This window comes from Triticum aestivum, chromosome 4A, assembly GCF_018294505.1.
Source record: "Triticum aestivum cultivar Chinese Spring chromosome 4A, IWGSC CS RefSeq v2.1, whole genome shotgun sequence".
Classification (NCBI taxonomy): domain Eukaryota; kingdom Viridiplantae; phylum Streptophyta; class Magnoliopsida; order Poales; family Poaceae; genus Triticum; species Triticum aestivum.
In genome coordinates this window covers 406,595,572-406,612,316 of record NC_057803.1, presented here as the reverse complement: position 1 = coordinate 406,612,316, position 16,745 = coordinate 406,595,572, and the positions used below count along the sequence as shown (strand labels likewise).

At 41.9% G+C, this 16,745-nt stretch overlaps 1 protein-coding gene across 5 annotated transcripts; it reads left to right on the top strand.

Annotated features, from left to right (window-relative positions):
• Positions 1-3,456: 3,456 nt before the first annotated feature.
• LOC123086178 (uncharacterized) lies at positions 3,457-7,932 on the top strand. Of its 5 annotated transcripts, XR_006440612.1 has the most exons (8): positions 3,457-3,843; positions 3,910-4,096; positions 4,569-4,750; positions 5,199-5,476; positions 5,609-5,896; positions 6,053-6,112; positions 6,217-6,347; positions 7,492-7,932. XR_006440612.1 is itself a non-coding variant. In XM_044507898.1 (2 exons), exons 1-2 carry the CDS (start codon positions 3,577-3,579, stop codon positions 4,186-4,188), a joined length of 546 nt encoding a protein of 181 aa, XP_044363833.1. In that variant the 5' UTR covers positions 3,457-3,576; the 3' UTR covers positions 4,189-4,562. The 5 variants fall into 5 exon arrangements, 1 of the variants encoding a protein (XP_044363833.1); XR_006440613.1 differs by having other exon boundaries at positions 3,457-4,096; positions 6,053-6,122; XR_006440615.1 differs by having other exon boundaries at positions 3,457-4,096; positions 6,053-6,147; positions 6,223-6,347.
• The last annotated feature ends 8,813 nt before the right edge of the window (positions 7,933-16,745 follow it).

Here is a 16,745-nt window from a genome sequence, read left to right as displayed (position 1 = left end):
CTCCAAGGAACAAAAGAGGCGGTCACGAGGGTGGGGGGCGCCCCCCCTATGGCGCGCCCCCTGCCTCGTGGGCCCCTCGTTGCTCCTCCGGCGTACTTCTTCCTCCTATATATACACACGTACCCCCAAACAATCAAAACAGGAGCCAAAAACCTAATTCCACCACCGCAACTTTCTGTATCCATGAGATCCCATCTTGGGGCCTGTTCCAGAGCTCCGCCGGAAGAGGGCCGTCATCACGGAGGGCTTCTACATCATCATAGCCTCTCCGATGAAGTGTGAGTAGTTTACCTCCGATCTTTGGGTCCATAGTTAGTAGCTAGATGGCTTCTTCTCTCTCTTCGAATCACAATACAAAGTTCTCCCCCTCTCTTGTGGAGATCTATTCGATGTAATCTTCTTTTTCCGATGTGTTTGTTGAGACCGATGAATTGTGGGTTTATGATCAAGTCTATCTATGAATAATATTTGAATCTTCTCTGAATTCTTTTATGTATGATTGGTTATCTTTGCAAGTCTCTTCGAATTATCCGTTTGGTTTGGCCAACTAGATTGGTAGTTCTTGCCATGGGAGAAGTGCTTAGCTTTGTGTTCGATCTTGCGGTGTCCTTACCCAGTGACAGAAGGGGCAGCAAGGCACGTATTGTATCGTTGCCATCGAGGATAACAAGATGGGGTTTATTTCATATTGCATGAATTTATCTCTCTACATCATGTCATCTTGCTTAAGGTGTTACTCTGTTTTTAACTTAATACTCTAGATGCACGCTGGATAGCGGTCGACGAGTGGAGTAATAGTAGTAGATGCAGAATCGTTTCGATCTACTTGTCACGGATGTGATGCCTATATATATGATCATGCCTAGATATTCTCATAACTATGCTCAATTCTGTCAATTTCTCAACAGTAATTTGTTCACCCACCGTAGAATACTTATGCTCTTGAGAGAAGCCACTAGTGAAACCTATGGCCCCCGGGTCTATTCTCATCATATCAATCTCCATTACTTTAATCTTGCTTTACTTTTTACTTTGCCTTTACTTTTTACTTTGCATATTTATACCAAAAATACCAAAAATATTATATCTATCAGATCTCACTCTCGTAAGTGACCGTGAAGGGCTTGACAACCCCTAATCGTGGTGGTTGCTAGTAGCTATCGCTTTGTGCAGGTACGAGGGACTTGAGCGTGCGCTCCTACTGGATTGATACCTTGGTTCTCAAAAACTGAGGGAAATACTTACGCTACTCTACTGCATCATCCCTTCCTCTTCGGGGAAAACCAACGCAAGCTCAAGATGTAGCAAGAAGGATTTCTGGCACCGTTGTCGGGGAGTCTATGCAAAAAGTCAACATACCAAGTACCCAACACAATCCCTCTCTCTCGCATTACATTATTTGCCATTTGCCTCTCATTTTCCTCTCCCCCCAATTCACCCTTGCCGTTTTATTCGCCCTCTCTCTCCCTATCCTACCTCTCTATTTTCCTCTTTTTGCCTGTTTGATTTTGTTTGCTCGTGTGTTAGATTGCTTGCTTGTCGTGATGGCTCAAGATACTACTAAATTGTGTGACTTCACCAATACCAACAATAATGATTTCCTTAGCACTCCGATTGCTCCTCTTACCGATGCTGAATCTTATGAAATTAATACTGCTTTATTGAATCTTGTTATGAAAGATCAATTTGATGGCCTTCCTAGTGAAGATGCCGCTACTCATCTGAATAGCTTCGCTGATTTATGTGATATGCAAAAGAAAAAATATGTCAATAATGATGTCGTTAAATTGAAGCTATTTCCTTTTTCACTTAGAGATCGCGCTAAAGCTTGGTTTTCGTCTTTGCCTAAGAATAGTATTGATTCATGGAACAAGTGCAAGGATGCTTTTATCTCTAAGTATTTTCCTCCCGCTAAGATCATCTCTCTTAGAAACGATATTATGAACTTTAAACAACTTGATCATGAACATGTTGCACAAGCTTGGGAGAGAATGAAATTAATGATACGTAATTGCCCTACTCATGGTTTGAATTTGTGGATGATTATACAAAAAATTTATGCCGGATTGAATTTTGCGTCTAGAAATCTTTTAGATTCGGCTGCGGGAGGCACTTTTATGGAAATCACTTTAGGAGATGCTACTAAACTCCTAGATAATATTATGGTTAATTATTCTCAATGGCATACTGAAAGATCTTCTAATAAAAATGTGCATGGGATAGAAAAAATTAATGTGTTGAGTGGAAAGATGGATGAACTTATGAAATTATTTGCTACTAAGAGTGTTTCTTCTGATCCTAATGATATGCCTTTGTCTAAATTGATTGAGAATAACCATGAATCTATGGATGTGAATTTTGTTGGTAGGAATAATTTTGGTAACAACGCTTATAGAGGGAATTTTAATCCTAGGCCATATCCTAGTAATCCTTCTAATAATTATGGTAATTCCTACAACAACTCTTCTAGAAATTATAATAAGATGCCCTCTGAATTTGAGAATAGTGTTAAATAGTTTATGAATTCACAAAAGAATTTTAATGCTTTTCTTGAGGAGAAATTCCTTAAAGTTGATGATTTGGCTAGAAACATTGATAAAATTTCTCTTGAGGTTGATTCTTTAAAGCTTAGATCTATTCCTCCTAAGCATGATATCAATGAGTCTCTCAAAGCCATGAGAGTTTCCCTTGATGAGTGCAAGGAAAGAACTGCTAGGATACGTGCTTCCAAAGATGTCTTTATTAGAGCGTGTTCTTCCAATACCTATGAAAATCAAGATGAAGATCTAAAAGTTATTGATGTGTCTCCTATTAAATCTTTATTTTGCAATATGAATCTTGACGAAACTGAATATGATCTTCCTTTACCTAGAAGGCGTTCTAAAAATTCGGAGTATTTAGATCTTAATGATGAAATTGATGAAAGTGGGATTGAAAGAAATAAAAATTTAGATGTTGCTAAACCCACTATATTGGATTTCAAGGAATTTAATTATGAAAGTTGCTCTTTAATTGATTGTATTTCCTTGTTGCAATCCGTGCTAAATTCTCCACATGCTTATAGTCAAAATAAAGCCTTCACCGAACATATTGTTGATGCCTTGATGCAATCTTATGAAGAAAAACTTGAGTTGAAAGTTTCTATCCCTAGAACACTCTATGATGAGTGGGAACCAACTATTAAAATTAAAATTAAAGATCATGAGTTTTATGCTTTGTGTGACTTGGGTGCTAGTGTCTACTATTCCCAAGACTTTGTGTGATTTGCTAGATTTCCGTAATCTCTACTCCTAATGGAGAAGTTGGTAGTCTCCACCGGTCAATTTTCGTCCCACCTACCATGGTTTTTTTCCGTCCCACCTTCGCTGGTTTTTTTCATAGATTTTTTTCATCCCCTCCCCACTTCATCGGTTTATATCAGGTAGCGAAAACCAACTAGAAACACGTAGCGAAAAAACTAGGCTGTCATCGATCTATTCACGGATTCCTTCATCCCCAATTCTGCTCTGCCTAGGGTTACGAGAGAGACTCCTCCTCCGCCGCTGCGGGATCCCTCCGCAGCCGATTGCTGTGGCCATGGCACCCCTCCCATCTCCTCGACGTGATACACTACCGGTTCGCTATGAGCTGCTCCGGGACTTTGTCTTCGCTCCCATGGCGAGCACTTGCGCCACGTCCGCCGGCTTTGCTCCCCGTTGGAAGGTCGCGCCGGTGATGGTGGTGGTTCACCAGCCAGATTTCGTCAGAGAGGAGGAGGTTGACCGGCCAGATCCTGATCCTCCTTGCACCATCGCCGTGCCGTTGCCCCAATGCTCGTCTCGATGCGCCGCCACCCGCATCCTAGTAATTTCTCGATCCAATCTTCGTCTCGCTTTCTCATCTCAGAGCATGACGCCTCCCCTTTTCAAGATGGGGAGCCCGAGCGACCTCGAGCAACTGTCACCGTCGCCGTCACGTATGGCCTGGCGAGCTCGTACAGCGTGTGCCCCGCCCTCGCTCCTCCGTGTGCCCCTGTCTACTCCTATGCCCCTGTTAGCCACGAAGGTGATGCCCGTCTACAAGCAACATACTCTCGTCTATGGATTCTCAATCTCAGGTGAGCTTCCCTCGTTCCATTTGACACCCTGTATTCTTCCTGGTTTGGACATCGTACAGTTTGATTTGTGCCCCTGTAGTTTTTATGCATGAACTCGAGAACAGGAAATGAATCTTGGAGGATGCATTTACCTTCATGGACATGATTCGAGGGTGCAATTTTCTGACCCATTCTTTTCTTTAATGGTAGGGAATGCTCACCTTAGGCACTTTGTTGTGCGCTTACGTGGTGAATTGAATGCATAATTTTTTTCTCCCGACTACTGTTTTGATTTCCGAATGATGGTTTTAAATGAACCAAATTGCCTCTCTAAGGTAGTTGATATTTATGTAGCTTCAAGCTTTCTTTTCTTGTGCCTGATGATAGTAGTTGTTTGTGTAGCTTTAAGGTTTATTTTCTTTTGCTTGATGATGGCAGGGTTGATTAGATTAGTGCAACACCCTGATATGGCCAGTCATCCTTGTATTTTCAGGCTCTCGAATATTGTTGATCGAGTCAATGGATGTTTCCTAGTTTCTCTTATGGTGAGTATCAGGTGGTTCTCTTCGACAGTGATGTCGCCAACACAGCAGATGCAGCTTGCGGATCCCATGGCATGACTCAGATGCTGACGATGAACCGGTATACCTGTTGTAATCTGAAAACCTAAAAAAGGTTCCTATACTCCTCTGTGTTGGTTAACATTTGCTTCAGTTTCACTTTCGTTGAGTTATCTGTGTTATTTTCAAACAAGCTATTACCAAGTTATGTTGCATGTGTGCTGTTAAATTCATCTTTGTTAATTAGGATGATGCATATGGTAAATTTTCCATTGGTAGGATGTTTCGGCTGAAGTTGTGGCTGTAAAATTTTTATTTTTATTTTTATCTATAGTTTTCAACTACTCTTTTGGTATTCGAAATTTCACTTATGTAGTTTTTATAGATTAGCACTAAACACTTCCTTTTAGTTTTGTTTCTTTCTTCAACGAGCTCTTTTGTATTGTTCTCAATTTTGATGCAAAACTAACATCCGGACAACAATTGATATCATCTACCATATAAGAAGTTCTGTGATTGAATCAAGTTGCACAGGAAAATCACAATTTTCTGCTGACATTCAGGTTCTTGGAACTGCTACAGCGCGTGTTCTACAACAACAATACCGGGTGCGAGGAGCTGGTGAAGAAGTGCGCAGATGAGCACATGCAGCAGTGCAAGGTGCTCCGCGGTGGCCGCCGTGTCGTCGAGTACATCCATATACAGCTTCTCCTTCTGTAGAGTTCTCCTTCGCTTTCTTGCAAATGTGCTCTGCCAGACTAACGTACATACACTAAGTAGCTCTTTTCTTCATTTGGGGTTTCCTTTGCAAGGTGATTCCCAGGGCTCTCAACCTGTCGAGGTATGCAATTTTGATGCTTTAGATTTCTATCTATGTAATCTACATCTTAGCATTGTGTACGTGTAGTCTCTGAGAGTAAGAAATATATTGTCCGGTTCAGTCATGTGGTGTGTATTGGTGTTTGGAATTCAGGCATGTACTCATTCATACTGAAACTGAAGTCTGAAAGGCTGGTGGAGGACGTTGTGGAGAGTGTTGCCAAAGGTGGGTCTGTCCGGCTGTCACTACTGCTGGAGCTACAGCGCCGGTACATGGAGATCAAAGGGAAGGTGGCCATCGCCAAGACCCGCTTGAGCCTCATGCAGGAGGACATGTACGTACTAACATAAACAAGATGATAGAGAAGTTCTCTGCTCTTCAGCTCAAAGTGAAGGAGGTGAATGCATTTTTCACCATGAAGCATAATCAGTCCTCCAAAAGGTGACTAATTAATTTACATTGTCTTCTTTTTGTAGTTTATTCATGCCAAGTTCAACGGCCAGTCTGAACTTATTTATGAGAGCAGTTTCTGAACTCTGAGCTTGTGTAACTAACACTGAAGTGATCTGTTGTGGAAACTCCTTTTGAATCTCCCAGGCCTGCTAGGACAGCAAGGGAAAGTGCACGATGGTGCCCCGAAGCATCACGGTGAACATGGTAATGTCAGGTTGTTGATGGAGGGATTCAAATTGGTAATCGATGTTATTGATAGTTAGTATTGTACATAAATTTTCTTCCTAAGAGGTACTGATGTTATGCAGACAAAGATTCCGCCCATTTGATACCTTAGGTTTGAAGGCCAGGTACCACGCCGCCGCCATTGCAACCACTCTAGGATACCATTAATGGGATATCACTTAAACGTCCTCGTTGCTGGATCAAAGCATTGCAGGTTTGGTAAAAAATTTCCTACCTTGATGATGTTTCTGTAAGTTGCGATCCAGAGGACACTTGGGATAGTAGCTAGGCTGGTGGTCACATTCATTAGATGGTTCCTTTCTATAGTTCATGGTGTCCTATGTTTGTGAGTTCATATTTTTCGGGGAGTTGAATTGAGCAAACAAACCTACAGACTTATTTACCATCACCCTTCAGCTTTGTTAGTTAAGGAGTTTAGCATGTACGTAACTGCTATGTGCAAATGATACACCAGATGTGCAGACCTTTTAGTAAACCGTATACATTTTCTGTTCTTTTAATAACTTGTTCAAGTAATAACCAGTTTTGGCAATGTTGGGAAAGAGTTCGCAAGCAGTCTTCGAGTGGCGGGATGAGGACACGTCTAGAATGGTGATGGCGCCATGGAGTGCAACAAGTATTCCGAAGGCAACATTTATATGCAGCATAGCCTGGATGTCTGGGGTAGCATTGGAAACAACCACATAAAGGGCCTAAATAGTAAATAAAAAATCTGCTTGCCAAACAAGCATACGTAATCGCGTTCCATAGGAGTATTTCAATTAGCAACAGTTCCGTGCAATTAGGAAAATATCAGAAACAATGGTAAAAAAACTAAGAGAAAATATTTATGTGCAATTGAGGTAATCATGTCAAATACTGAGAAAATCTGGTTGCGCAATCGGGATATGATCATGTCAAAAATCATGTTAACAATATGTAGTGCTTATTTTGTTTTTATTTCCAAAAAACCTTGAAAAGAATAGAAAAGAAATGATTATATGTTTCCACCCTAGATCTATTTTAAAAGTTTCACTATTGTAGCAGTAACATGGAATGAATAGGAAAGAGTACGAGCAAATTTGATTTACATAAACCGGCAAAAGAATCTTGAATTAGAGAAGTAATAGATTTTCTGTTGTAGACTTATTTTTCCTTTTGCGAAGTTGCAACAGTAACATGCACTTGTAGGCTACCAGTTGGGACAATCATGAAAAAGGCTAGGAAGGAGTAGGAACTAACTTTATTTAGAAAAAGGAAGGTTAGATTTTGCAATTGTAGCGTGCAAGCATATTTTTCATAATAAGAATAATAGCATTTTTTAGAACAGTACTAATTCCAAATTTATTAACTTGCAGATCAAGTAGGTATGCTTCTAAAGTGGCAGTGGACTAAAGATGAGCATAGGGTTGTATACACCATGCTTAGAAAGGATGTCTCGGACAGTGTTGAATGATGGACTGACAAAGAGGTGTCGGCTTTAGCTCGTGTTCCTATTTAGACTATGCAACCCATCTAGGAAAGAAGGCAAGAAGGTGGTGGCGTTCAAGACATGAAGAGCAAGAAACCAAAGATTTATGGACGGAAGAGGATCACATTTAATTCTAATGATAGAACCGAAGATCTCTTACACAATAGTTTTTGTGCCAGACAAACTACCGTCGAAAACCAAAGTATGATCTTTATAGCTTGAAACAAGTAGACTACTATCTCATGACCTTGATTTGCGTTATAACAGCGTCTATTTGTAAGTGTAAAACATATCCATATTATTTATCTCCCGTAGTCAGTGTTGTGCATATCATCTTTAAATTGCCACCATTATTGTCTTTATCTTACGATGGCCTGTTGGTAAAGAATAGAAAGTGAGCTAAGTACTTCCACGGAAAAAACTACTACTTTAACCATTTCCATTCATGAGAAAAGTCATTAGCAAACATACAGTTTATTGCACCCTTATCTCTACTTTTAAAGTTAGTTTTATTTCCAACTTGGAATTTAGTACCATGAGTATTAACGGCCGGCTTATATTGAAGACCACAATAGAGTTGGAGGTAGATCCGGCATAGAGGGATAAAAAGATTAAAAAACCTATATATCCTAGAGAGGTGAGGGTGAAAAATATACATCTTATGGGAGGTGGGAGCAAGGTGCAAGTTGCCTTTGGGATGAAAATTTCTATTCATATATTTATTTTTCCGTGGCAACACATGAGCATGGAGCTGTCATGCTAGAGCTTGGAATGAAGGGTTGGTCCAATATAGAACGAGGGGGTACTAGCACTAAGATGGGGAGGCGGTTGCCGCCCTTGTCCCTTCTTGTTGGCCTGCCACGGCGACGTCGGGCTCAATTAGAACACGAATTAGTGGATTTTGTGATAAGAGTGAGGGTTGAGAATGACCGGAATAAGGGTGGAGTTGGTTTGTTTAGTTATGACTATGTGAGTGGAATAATTTCTCTACCTTACAAAATGTGGCAAATTGCATTTCATTAGAGATGACTTTATAGCAAATTGCATGAGCGAGCGGTTCATATATTTTTTTCATCAAGTTGTACAATTTTTTTATAAGGATGGAAGGGTAAATGCATTTGTTGGGCTCTTCAAGAGTTAATAATAGACTTTTATGTTTAGATAGAACGGTAAATGCATTGGCTGGTTGCTTCAAGAGTTATGGACACGGTGGCATATCAGTTGCATGCACAACAACACACATGATATTTTTTTCGTGGTAATGCATGATATTCAAATGTAGTTACAACGTGGCAATGACTCAAGAGACATCGGATCCACCTTCTTGGCTCAGGGGAGGGGGGGCGTCATGGGCGGTGCATGCCTCCTCTCCCTTGATGGCGGTGGTGGATCCGCACGAATAGGGAGGGAGGGGATCAGGGTGGAGAGCAGGGCGATTGGCGGGGGATTCCTCCTTGGCGGTCCGTGGGGAAGTATGGTGTAATGGAGAGAGGGTGCCGTGACAACGGTAATATGGGCGTCATCCGGTTTTAAAGGAGAGGACTTCAGCGCGAAATGTGCTGCTATGGCGGGAAACCGAGCAGAAACGGGAGTGGTCGGCAGGAAAAGGGAAGGATGCGTCGCGGGGTGGTTTTTTGTGTGTTGGGACCGCGTTTTGGAGATAACATGACAAATAGACCGGGAAACCACATTTCTCCCCCACATGAGCTGGATTTGAGAGAGCTCGGACAATCTAGACGGTTGAATTTTGGGGAGCCCACCGGGCGCCCATTTGATGTTCAAACCTGCCCAAACATATGAGGGAGAAATGAGTTTCAACCATGAAGACGACCTTAATCATTTGTTTGAGTCATTTATATGTATTGTAGCCCGTAGCAACACAGTACATTCTACTATACTATTTAATCATGATCGTATATATCAAGTTATAAGTTCTTGGTTGGCGAGCGATTTGGCATGTTAAGAAGACAGGAAGATTGCCGAGAAGGAAAAATGTGAAAGAATATAATAGAAACAGGATGCCACCATGCTTAACGTGTATATCTAAATTAAAAGAATAATTTGATCTATGTGTTCATATTTCTATTATTCCCTGTTAAAACATAGGTATCCGGTTTTTGCCCGTAGCAACGCACGGGCATTCTACTAGTTTTGATGATTGCTCTCTAAACTTGCATCTTGCGGATTCCACTACTAAGAAACCTATGGGAAGAATAAATGATGTTATTATTGATCCAAATAGGAATTATGTGCCCATAGATTTCATTGTTCTTGATATAGATTGCAATCCTTCTTGCCCTATTATTCTTGGTAGACCTTTCCTTAGAACGGTTGGTGTGATTATTGATATGAAGGAAGGGAATATTAGATTTCAATTTCCATTAAAAAAGGGCATGGAACACTTTCCAAGAAAGAAAATAAAATTACCATATGAAACTATCATGAGAGTCACTTATGGATTGCCTACCAAAGATGGCAATACTTAGATCTATCCTCGCTTTTATGCCTAGCTAGGGGCGTTAAACGATAGCGCTTGTTTGGAGGCAACCCAATTTTATTTTTATTCCTTGCCTTTTTCTCCTGTTTAGTAATAAATAAATTATTTAGCCTCTGTTTTGGTTGTGTTTTTTGTGTTTAATTAGTGTTTGTGCCAAGTAGAACCGTTGGGAAGACTTGGGGAAAGTCTTGTTGAACTTGCTGTAAAAAACAGAAACTTTAGCGCTCACGAGAACTGCTTTCATTTTTATTTGGAGAGTGATATTTAGTTAATTATTTTTTAAGATGATTAATAGATAAATTTCTCACGCCAAGAAATTTATTTTAGAATTTTTGGGGTTACAGATATTGCGCTAGCTACAGATTACTACACTATTCTGTTTTTGACAGATTCTGTTTTTCGTGTGTTGTTTGCTTATGTTGATGAATCTATGGCTAGTAAATAGTTTATAATCCATAGAGAAGTTGGAATACAGTAGGTTTAACACCAATATAAATGAATAATGAGTTCATTACAGTACCTTGAAGTGGTGTTTTGTTTTCTTTCGCTAACGGAGCTCACGAGTTTTCTATTTTGAGTTTTGTGTTTTGAAGTTTTCAAGTTTTGGGTGAATTCTTTTGAACAAGGAGTGGTAAGAGCCTACGCTTGGGGATGCCCATGGCACCCCCAAGATAATCCAATGACACCAAGAAGTCAAAGCTTGGGGATGCCCCAGAAGGCATCCCCTCTTTCGTCCACTTCCATCAGTAATTTACTTGGAGCTATATTTTTATTCACCAACATGATATGTGTTTTGCTTGGAGCGTCTTGTATTATTTGTGTCTTTGTGTCTTAGTATGCCACAATCATCCATGTTGTACACACCTTTTGAGAGAGCCATACATGAATTAAAATTTGATAGAATACTCTATGTGCTTCACTTATATCTTTTGAGCGTAGTAGTTTTGCTCTATGTGCTTTACTTATATCTTTTGAGCGTAGTAATTTTGCTCTATGTGCTTCACTTAGATATTTTAGAGAACGGTGGTGGATTTGTTTTAAAGAAACTATTGATCTCTCATGCTTCACTTAAATTATTTTGAGAGTCTCTTAATAGCATGGTAATTTTCTTAATAATAATATGCTTGGTATTCAAGATTTGTGAAACTTTCTTTTGATTGTGTTGAATGCTAAGAAAAAATTGAAGCATGATAATTGTTTTGAGATATGGAGGTGATAATATTAAAGTCATGCTAGTTGAGTACTTGTGAATTTAAAGAATACTTGTGTTAAAGTTTGTGATTCCCGTAGCATGCACGTATGGTGAACCGTTATGTGATGAAGTCGGAGCATGATTTATTTATTGATTGTTTTCCTTATGAGTGGCGGTCGGGGATGAGCGATGGTCTTTTCCTACCAATCTATCCCCCTAGGAGCATGAGTTCTTTATGACTAATGTTGAGTCCATGGATTATAGGCACTCTCACCCTTCCACCCTTGCTGGCCTCTCTAATACCGCGCACCTTTCGCCGGTATTATACACCTACCATATACCTTCCTCAAAACAGACACCATACCTACCTATTATGGCATTTCCATAGCCATTCAGAGATATATTGCCATGCAACTTTCCACCGTTCCGTTTATCATGACACATTCCATCATTGTCATATTGCATATCCCGGTACACCGCCGGATGCATTCACATAGAGTCATATTTTGTTCTAAGTATCGAGTTGTAATTGTTGAGTTATAAGAAAAATAAAAGTGTGATGATCATCATTATTAGAGCATTGTCCCAGTGAGGAAAGAATGATGGAGACTATGATTCCCCCATAAGTCGGGATGAGACTCCGGACGGAAAAAAATGAGAAGGGACAAAGAAGCCCAAATAAAAAGAGGCCATAAAAAAAGAGAAAAGGCCCAAATAAAAAATGAGAGAAAAAGAGAGAAGGGACAATGTTACTATCCTTTTACCACACTTGTGCTTCAAAGTAGCACCGTGATCTTCATAGTAGAGAGTCTCTCATGTTATCACTTTAATATACTAGTCGGAATTTTACATTATAGAACTTAGCTTGTATATACCAATGATGGGCTTCCTCAAAAATTGCCCTAGGTCTTCATGAGCAAGCAAGTTGGATGCACACCCACTTAGTTTCTTTTTGAGCTTTCATATACTTATAGCTCTAGTGCATCTGTTGCATGGCAATCCCTACTCACTCACATTGATATCTATTGGTGGGCATCTCCATAGCCCGTTGATACGCCTAGTTGATGTGAGAGCATCTTCTCCTTTTTGTCTTCTCCACAACCATCATTCTATTCCACCTATAGTGCTATATCCATGGCTCACGCTCATGTATTGCGTGAAGATTGAAAAGGTTTTGAAAAAGTTAGAGTATGAAACAATTGCTTGGCTTGTCATCGGGGTTGTGCATGATTTAAATACTTTGTGTGGTGAAGATGGAGCATAGCCAGACTATATGATTTTGTAGGGATAACTTTCTTTGGACATGTTATTTTGAGAAGACATAATTGCTTTCTTAGTGTGCTTGAAGTATTATTATTTTTTAGGTCAATATAAACTTTTGTCTTGAATCTTTCAAACTTCACTCCGCATTGAAATTAATCCAAGTAGCACTCTGCATCAAACATTCTTTTTTTTATCATTTACCTACTCGAGGACGAGCAGGAATTAAGCTTGGGGATGCCTGATACGTCTCCAATGTATCTATAATTTTTGATTGCTCCATGCTATATTATGTACTGTTTTGGACTATATTGGGCTTTATTTCCCACTTTTATATTATTTTTGGGACTAACCTATTAACCGGAGGCCCAGCCCAGAATTGTTGGTTTTTGCTTATTTCAGTGTTTCAAAGAAACGGAATATCAAACGGAGTCCAAACGGAATAAAATCTTTGGGAACGTGATTTTCTCACTGAACGTGATCCAGGAGACATGGACCCTGCTCCAAGGAACAAAAGAGGCGGTCACGAGGGTGGGGGGCGCGCCCCCCTAGGGCGTGCCCCCTACCTCGTGGGCCCCTCATTGCTCCTCCGGCGTACTTCTTCCTCCTATATATACACACGTACCCCCAAACGATTAGAGCAGGAGCCAAAAACCTAATTCCACCGCCACAACTTTCTGTATCCACCAGATCCCATCTTGGGGCCTGTTCTGGAGCTCCGACGGAAGAGGGCCGTCAGCACGGAGGGCTTCTACATCATCATAGCCTCTCCGATGAAGTGTGAGTAGTTTACCTCAGACCTTCGGGTCCATAGTTAGTAGCTAGATGGCTTCTTCTCTCTTTGAATCTCAATAGAAAGTTCTCCCCTCTCTTGTGGAGATCTATTCGATGTAATCTTCTTTTTGCGGTGTGTTTGTTGAGACCAATGAATTGTGGGTTTATGATCAAGTCTATCTATGAATAATATTTAAATCTTCTCTGAATTCTTTTATGTATGATTGGTTATCTTTGCAAGTCTCTTCGAATTATCCGTTTGCTTTGGCCAACTAGATTGGCAGTTCTTGCCATGGGAGAAGTGCTTAGCTTTGGGTTCGATCTTGCGGTGTCCTTACCCAGTGACAGAAGGGGCAGAAGGCACGTATTGTATCGTTGCCATCGAGGATAACAAGATGGGGTTTATTTCATATTGCATGAATTTATCTCTCTACATCATGTCATCTTGCTTAAGGTGTTACTCTATTTTTAACTTAAAACTCTAGATGCATGCTGGATAGCGGTCGATGAGTGGAGTAATAGTAGTAGATGCAGAATCGTTTCGATTTACTTGTCACAGACGTGATGCCTATATACATGATCATGCCTAGATATTCTCATAACTATGCTCAATTCTGTCAATTGCTCAACAGTAATTTGTTCACCCACCGTAGAATAGTTATGCTCTTGAGAAAAGCCACTAGTGAAACCTATGGCCGCCGGGTCTATTCTCATCATATCAATCTCCATTACTTTAATCTTGCTTTACTTTTTACTTTGCCTTTACTTTTTACTTTGCATCTTTATACCGAAAATACCAAAAATATTATATCTATTAGATCTCACTCTCGTAAGTGACCGTGAAGGGCTTGACAACCCCTAACCGCGTTGGTTGGGAGTAGCTATCGCTTTGTGCAGGTACGAGGGAGTTGAGAGTGGGCTCCTACTGGATTGATACCTTGGTTCTCAAAAACTGAGGGAAATACTTACGCTACTCTGCTGCATCATCCCTTCCTCTTCGGGGAAAACCAACGCAAGCTCAAGACGTAGCAAGAACCTGGTCCAGAATATCCTGGCTGCCTCTCCGGGTTGTTGAACTATGTGACTTATGTCGTCCACATCCGGAGGTCGTACATATGTACCTTGGAAGTTGTCGCAAAAGGCGTCTTCCAAGTCCTCCCAGCTGCCAATAGAGTTTTCAGGCAGACTGTTTAACAAGTGCCGAGATGGTCCTTTGAGTTTTAGCAGGAGGTATTTGATGGCATGAAGGTCATCACTGCAGACCATGTGAATATGGCGAAGAAAATCTTCAATCCATACTGCGGGTTCTATTGTTCCATCGTACGATTTATTGTTCACGGGTTTAAACCCCTGGGGAATTCATGCCCCATTACTTCATTAGTGAAGCAAAGAGGGTCTGCGACGCCTCTATATCGGGCCATATCGCGACGTAGCTCGGATGGAGTCCATCTATGGCATTCGTCCCGAGCGTGATTAGGTTTGTCATGTCTGAATAGATGACCATCGTCGCGTGTCGGGGCACGCCCCCGCGATCCGTAGATTGATCTGGTATGTCCTGCTCTACTGACCAGGTCCTGCCGGAGGTCATATGTATATGCCCGAGCTGTTTCATCCCTACCTTTGCAGTGAGGTAGTACGGGCAGGTGTTCGGCTTGGGTTGCTGCTTTGTCCCGACCACGTGGTGGTCGGTCAGCCGCCTTGTGCATTGATGGCACGGGCTCCAACGCCTCATCATCGAATTGAGGTAGTAATTTGTGCTTCATGTAACTTTTGGGTGGTTGCTCGAGGCCGTATTCCTCGGCTGCTAGGACGTTAGTCCATCTATCATTGAGCAGATCTTGATCAGCTTGAAGCTATTGCTGCTTCTTTTTCAGGCTCCTTGCAGTGGCTACTAGCTGACGCTTAAAGCCCTCCTGCTCGAGAGGTTCCTCAGGCACGATAAAATTGTCGTCGCCGAGGCTCACCTCATCCTCGGAGAGTGGAAGATAGTTATTGTCCTCCGAGTTTTCGTGTTCGGCCTGTTCATCAAGGCTAACTCTCCCATGTTCCTGTTTGTCCTGTTTGGAAGTTGGCTCAATGGGGTCTTCATTGTCTTCGGCATCGTCTAGTGTATTGTTTTCTCCTCTGCCAGTATCGCTATCTTTTTCACGGCATGAGTTAGAGCGGCGCGGCTGTCATGGGTGCTTTTGCTGTATCTTAGGAGGTTTATCTTCCACTGGATCTTCTTTGTCATCATCGTTAACTTCTTTGGGTGTGTCCACCATGTATACATCGTAGGAGGAGGTGGCTGTCCAGCGCCCGGTAAATGGCTGGTTTTGGGCCTGCTCCTCTCTGGCATCGTCGTCCATACCGTCGATGTCTTCGGAGTCATAGTCGAGCATGTCGGTTAGATCTTTGATAGTGGCTATTAAGTGGGAGGTGGGTGGGAAATGAAATTCCCCCTCATAGGCCCCCAGTTTAAACCGGATATAATTCGGTTCTGAGTCCCCTACTAAAGAGAGGGTTTTTAATGAGTTTAGCACATCGCCTAAAGGTGAGTGCTAGAAGATGTCTGCGGAACCGAATTCGACGATCGGCGCCCGGTAAGGCTCGACGGACGCAGATGCATGTAGTTCGGAATCAGTGACCGAAGATGAATCCGGGGGTCCGGTGACGCATACCCCGCTCAAAGCTGAGTCTGTGTGCGGCTCCAACGCCGATGAGTCTGTGGCTTCTTTGGAGGGATTAAGCTTCCCGTCTTGGGATGGCACAGGCTGCTCCAGATCTAGGGCCAGAGCGCTTACAGGCGCAATCTCCTGGGTATGGTCCGATGACAGATTTAGGTCATGTTCATCGCAGTGGCAGGGAGCGGCTGCCATGGGCTCAAATCCGTCGAAGATCAAGTCTCCGCGGATATCAACGATGTAGTTCAAGCTTCCAAACCTGACCTGACGGCCAAATGACTTGGCCCGCAGTGCGAAGCCGCCGAATATGAAGATCTGGCCAGGGAGAAAGACATCCCCCCGGGCAGCATTGTTGTAGATGATGGATGGAGCCATCGAACCTTCTGATGACGACAAAGCGGAACTCTCAATGAAAGCACCAATGTCGGTGTCAAAACCGGCGGATCTCGGGTAGGTGGTCCCGAACTGTGCGTCTAAGGTTGATGCTAACAGGAGACAAGGGACACGATGTTTACCCAGGTTCGGGCCCTCCCTATGGAGGTAATACCCTACTTCCTTCTTGATTGATATTGATGAATATGAGTATTACAAGGGTTATTCTACCACGAGATCGTAATAGCTAAAACCCTAGAAGTCTAGCCTATGTGATTATGATTGTCTCTGCCTCTACGGACTAAACCCTCCAGTTTATATAGACATCGGAGGGGACTAGGGTTATACAAAGTCGGTTATAGAGAAAGGAATCTTCATATCCG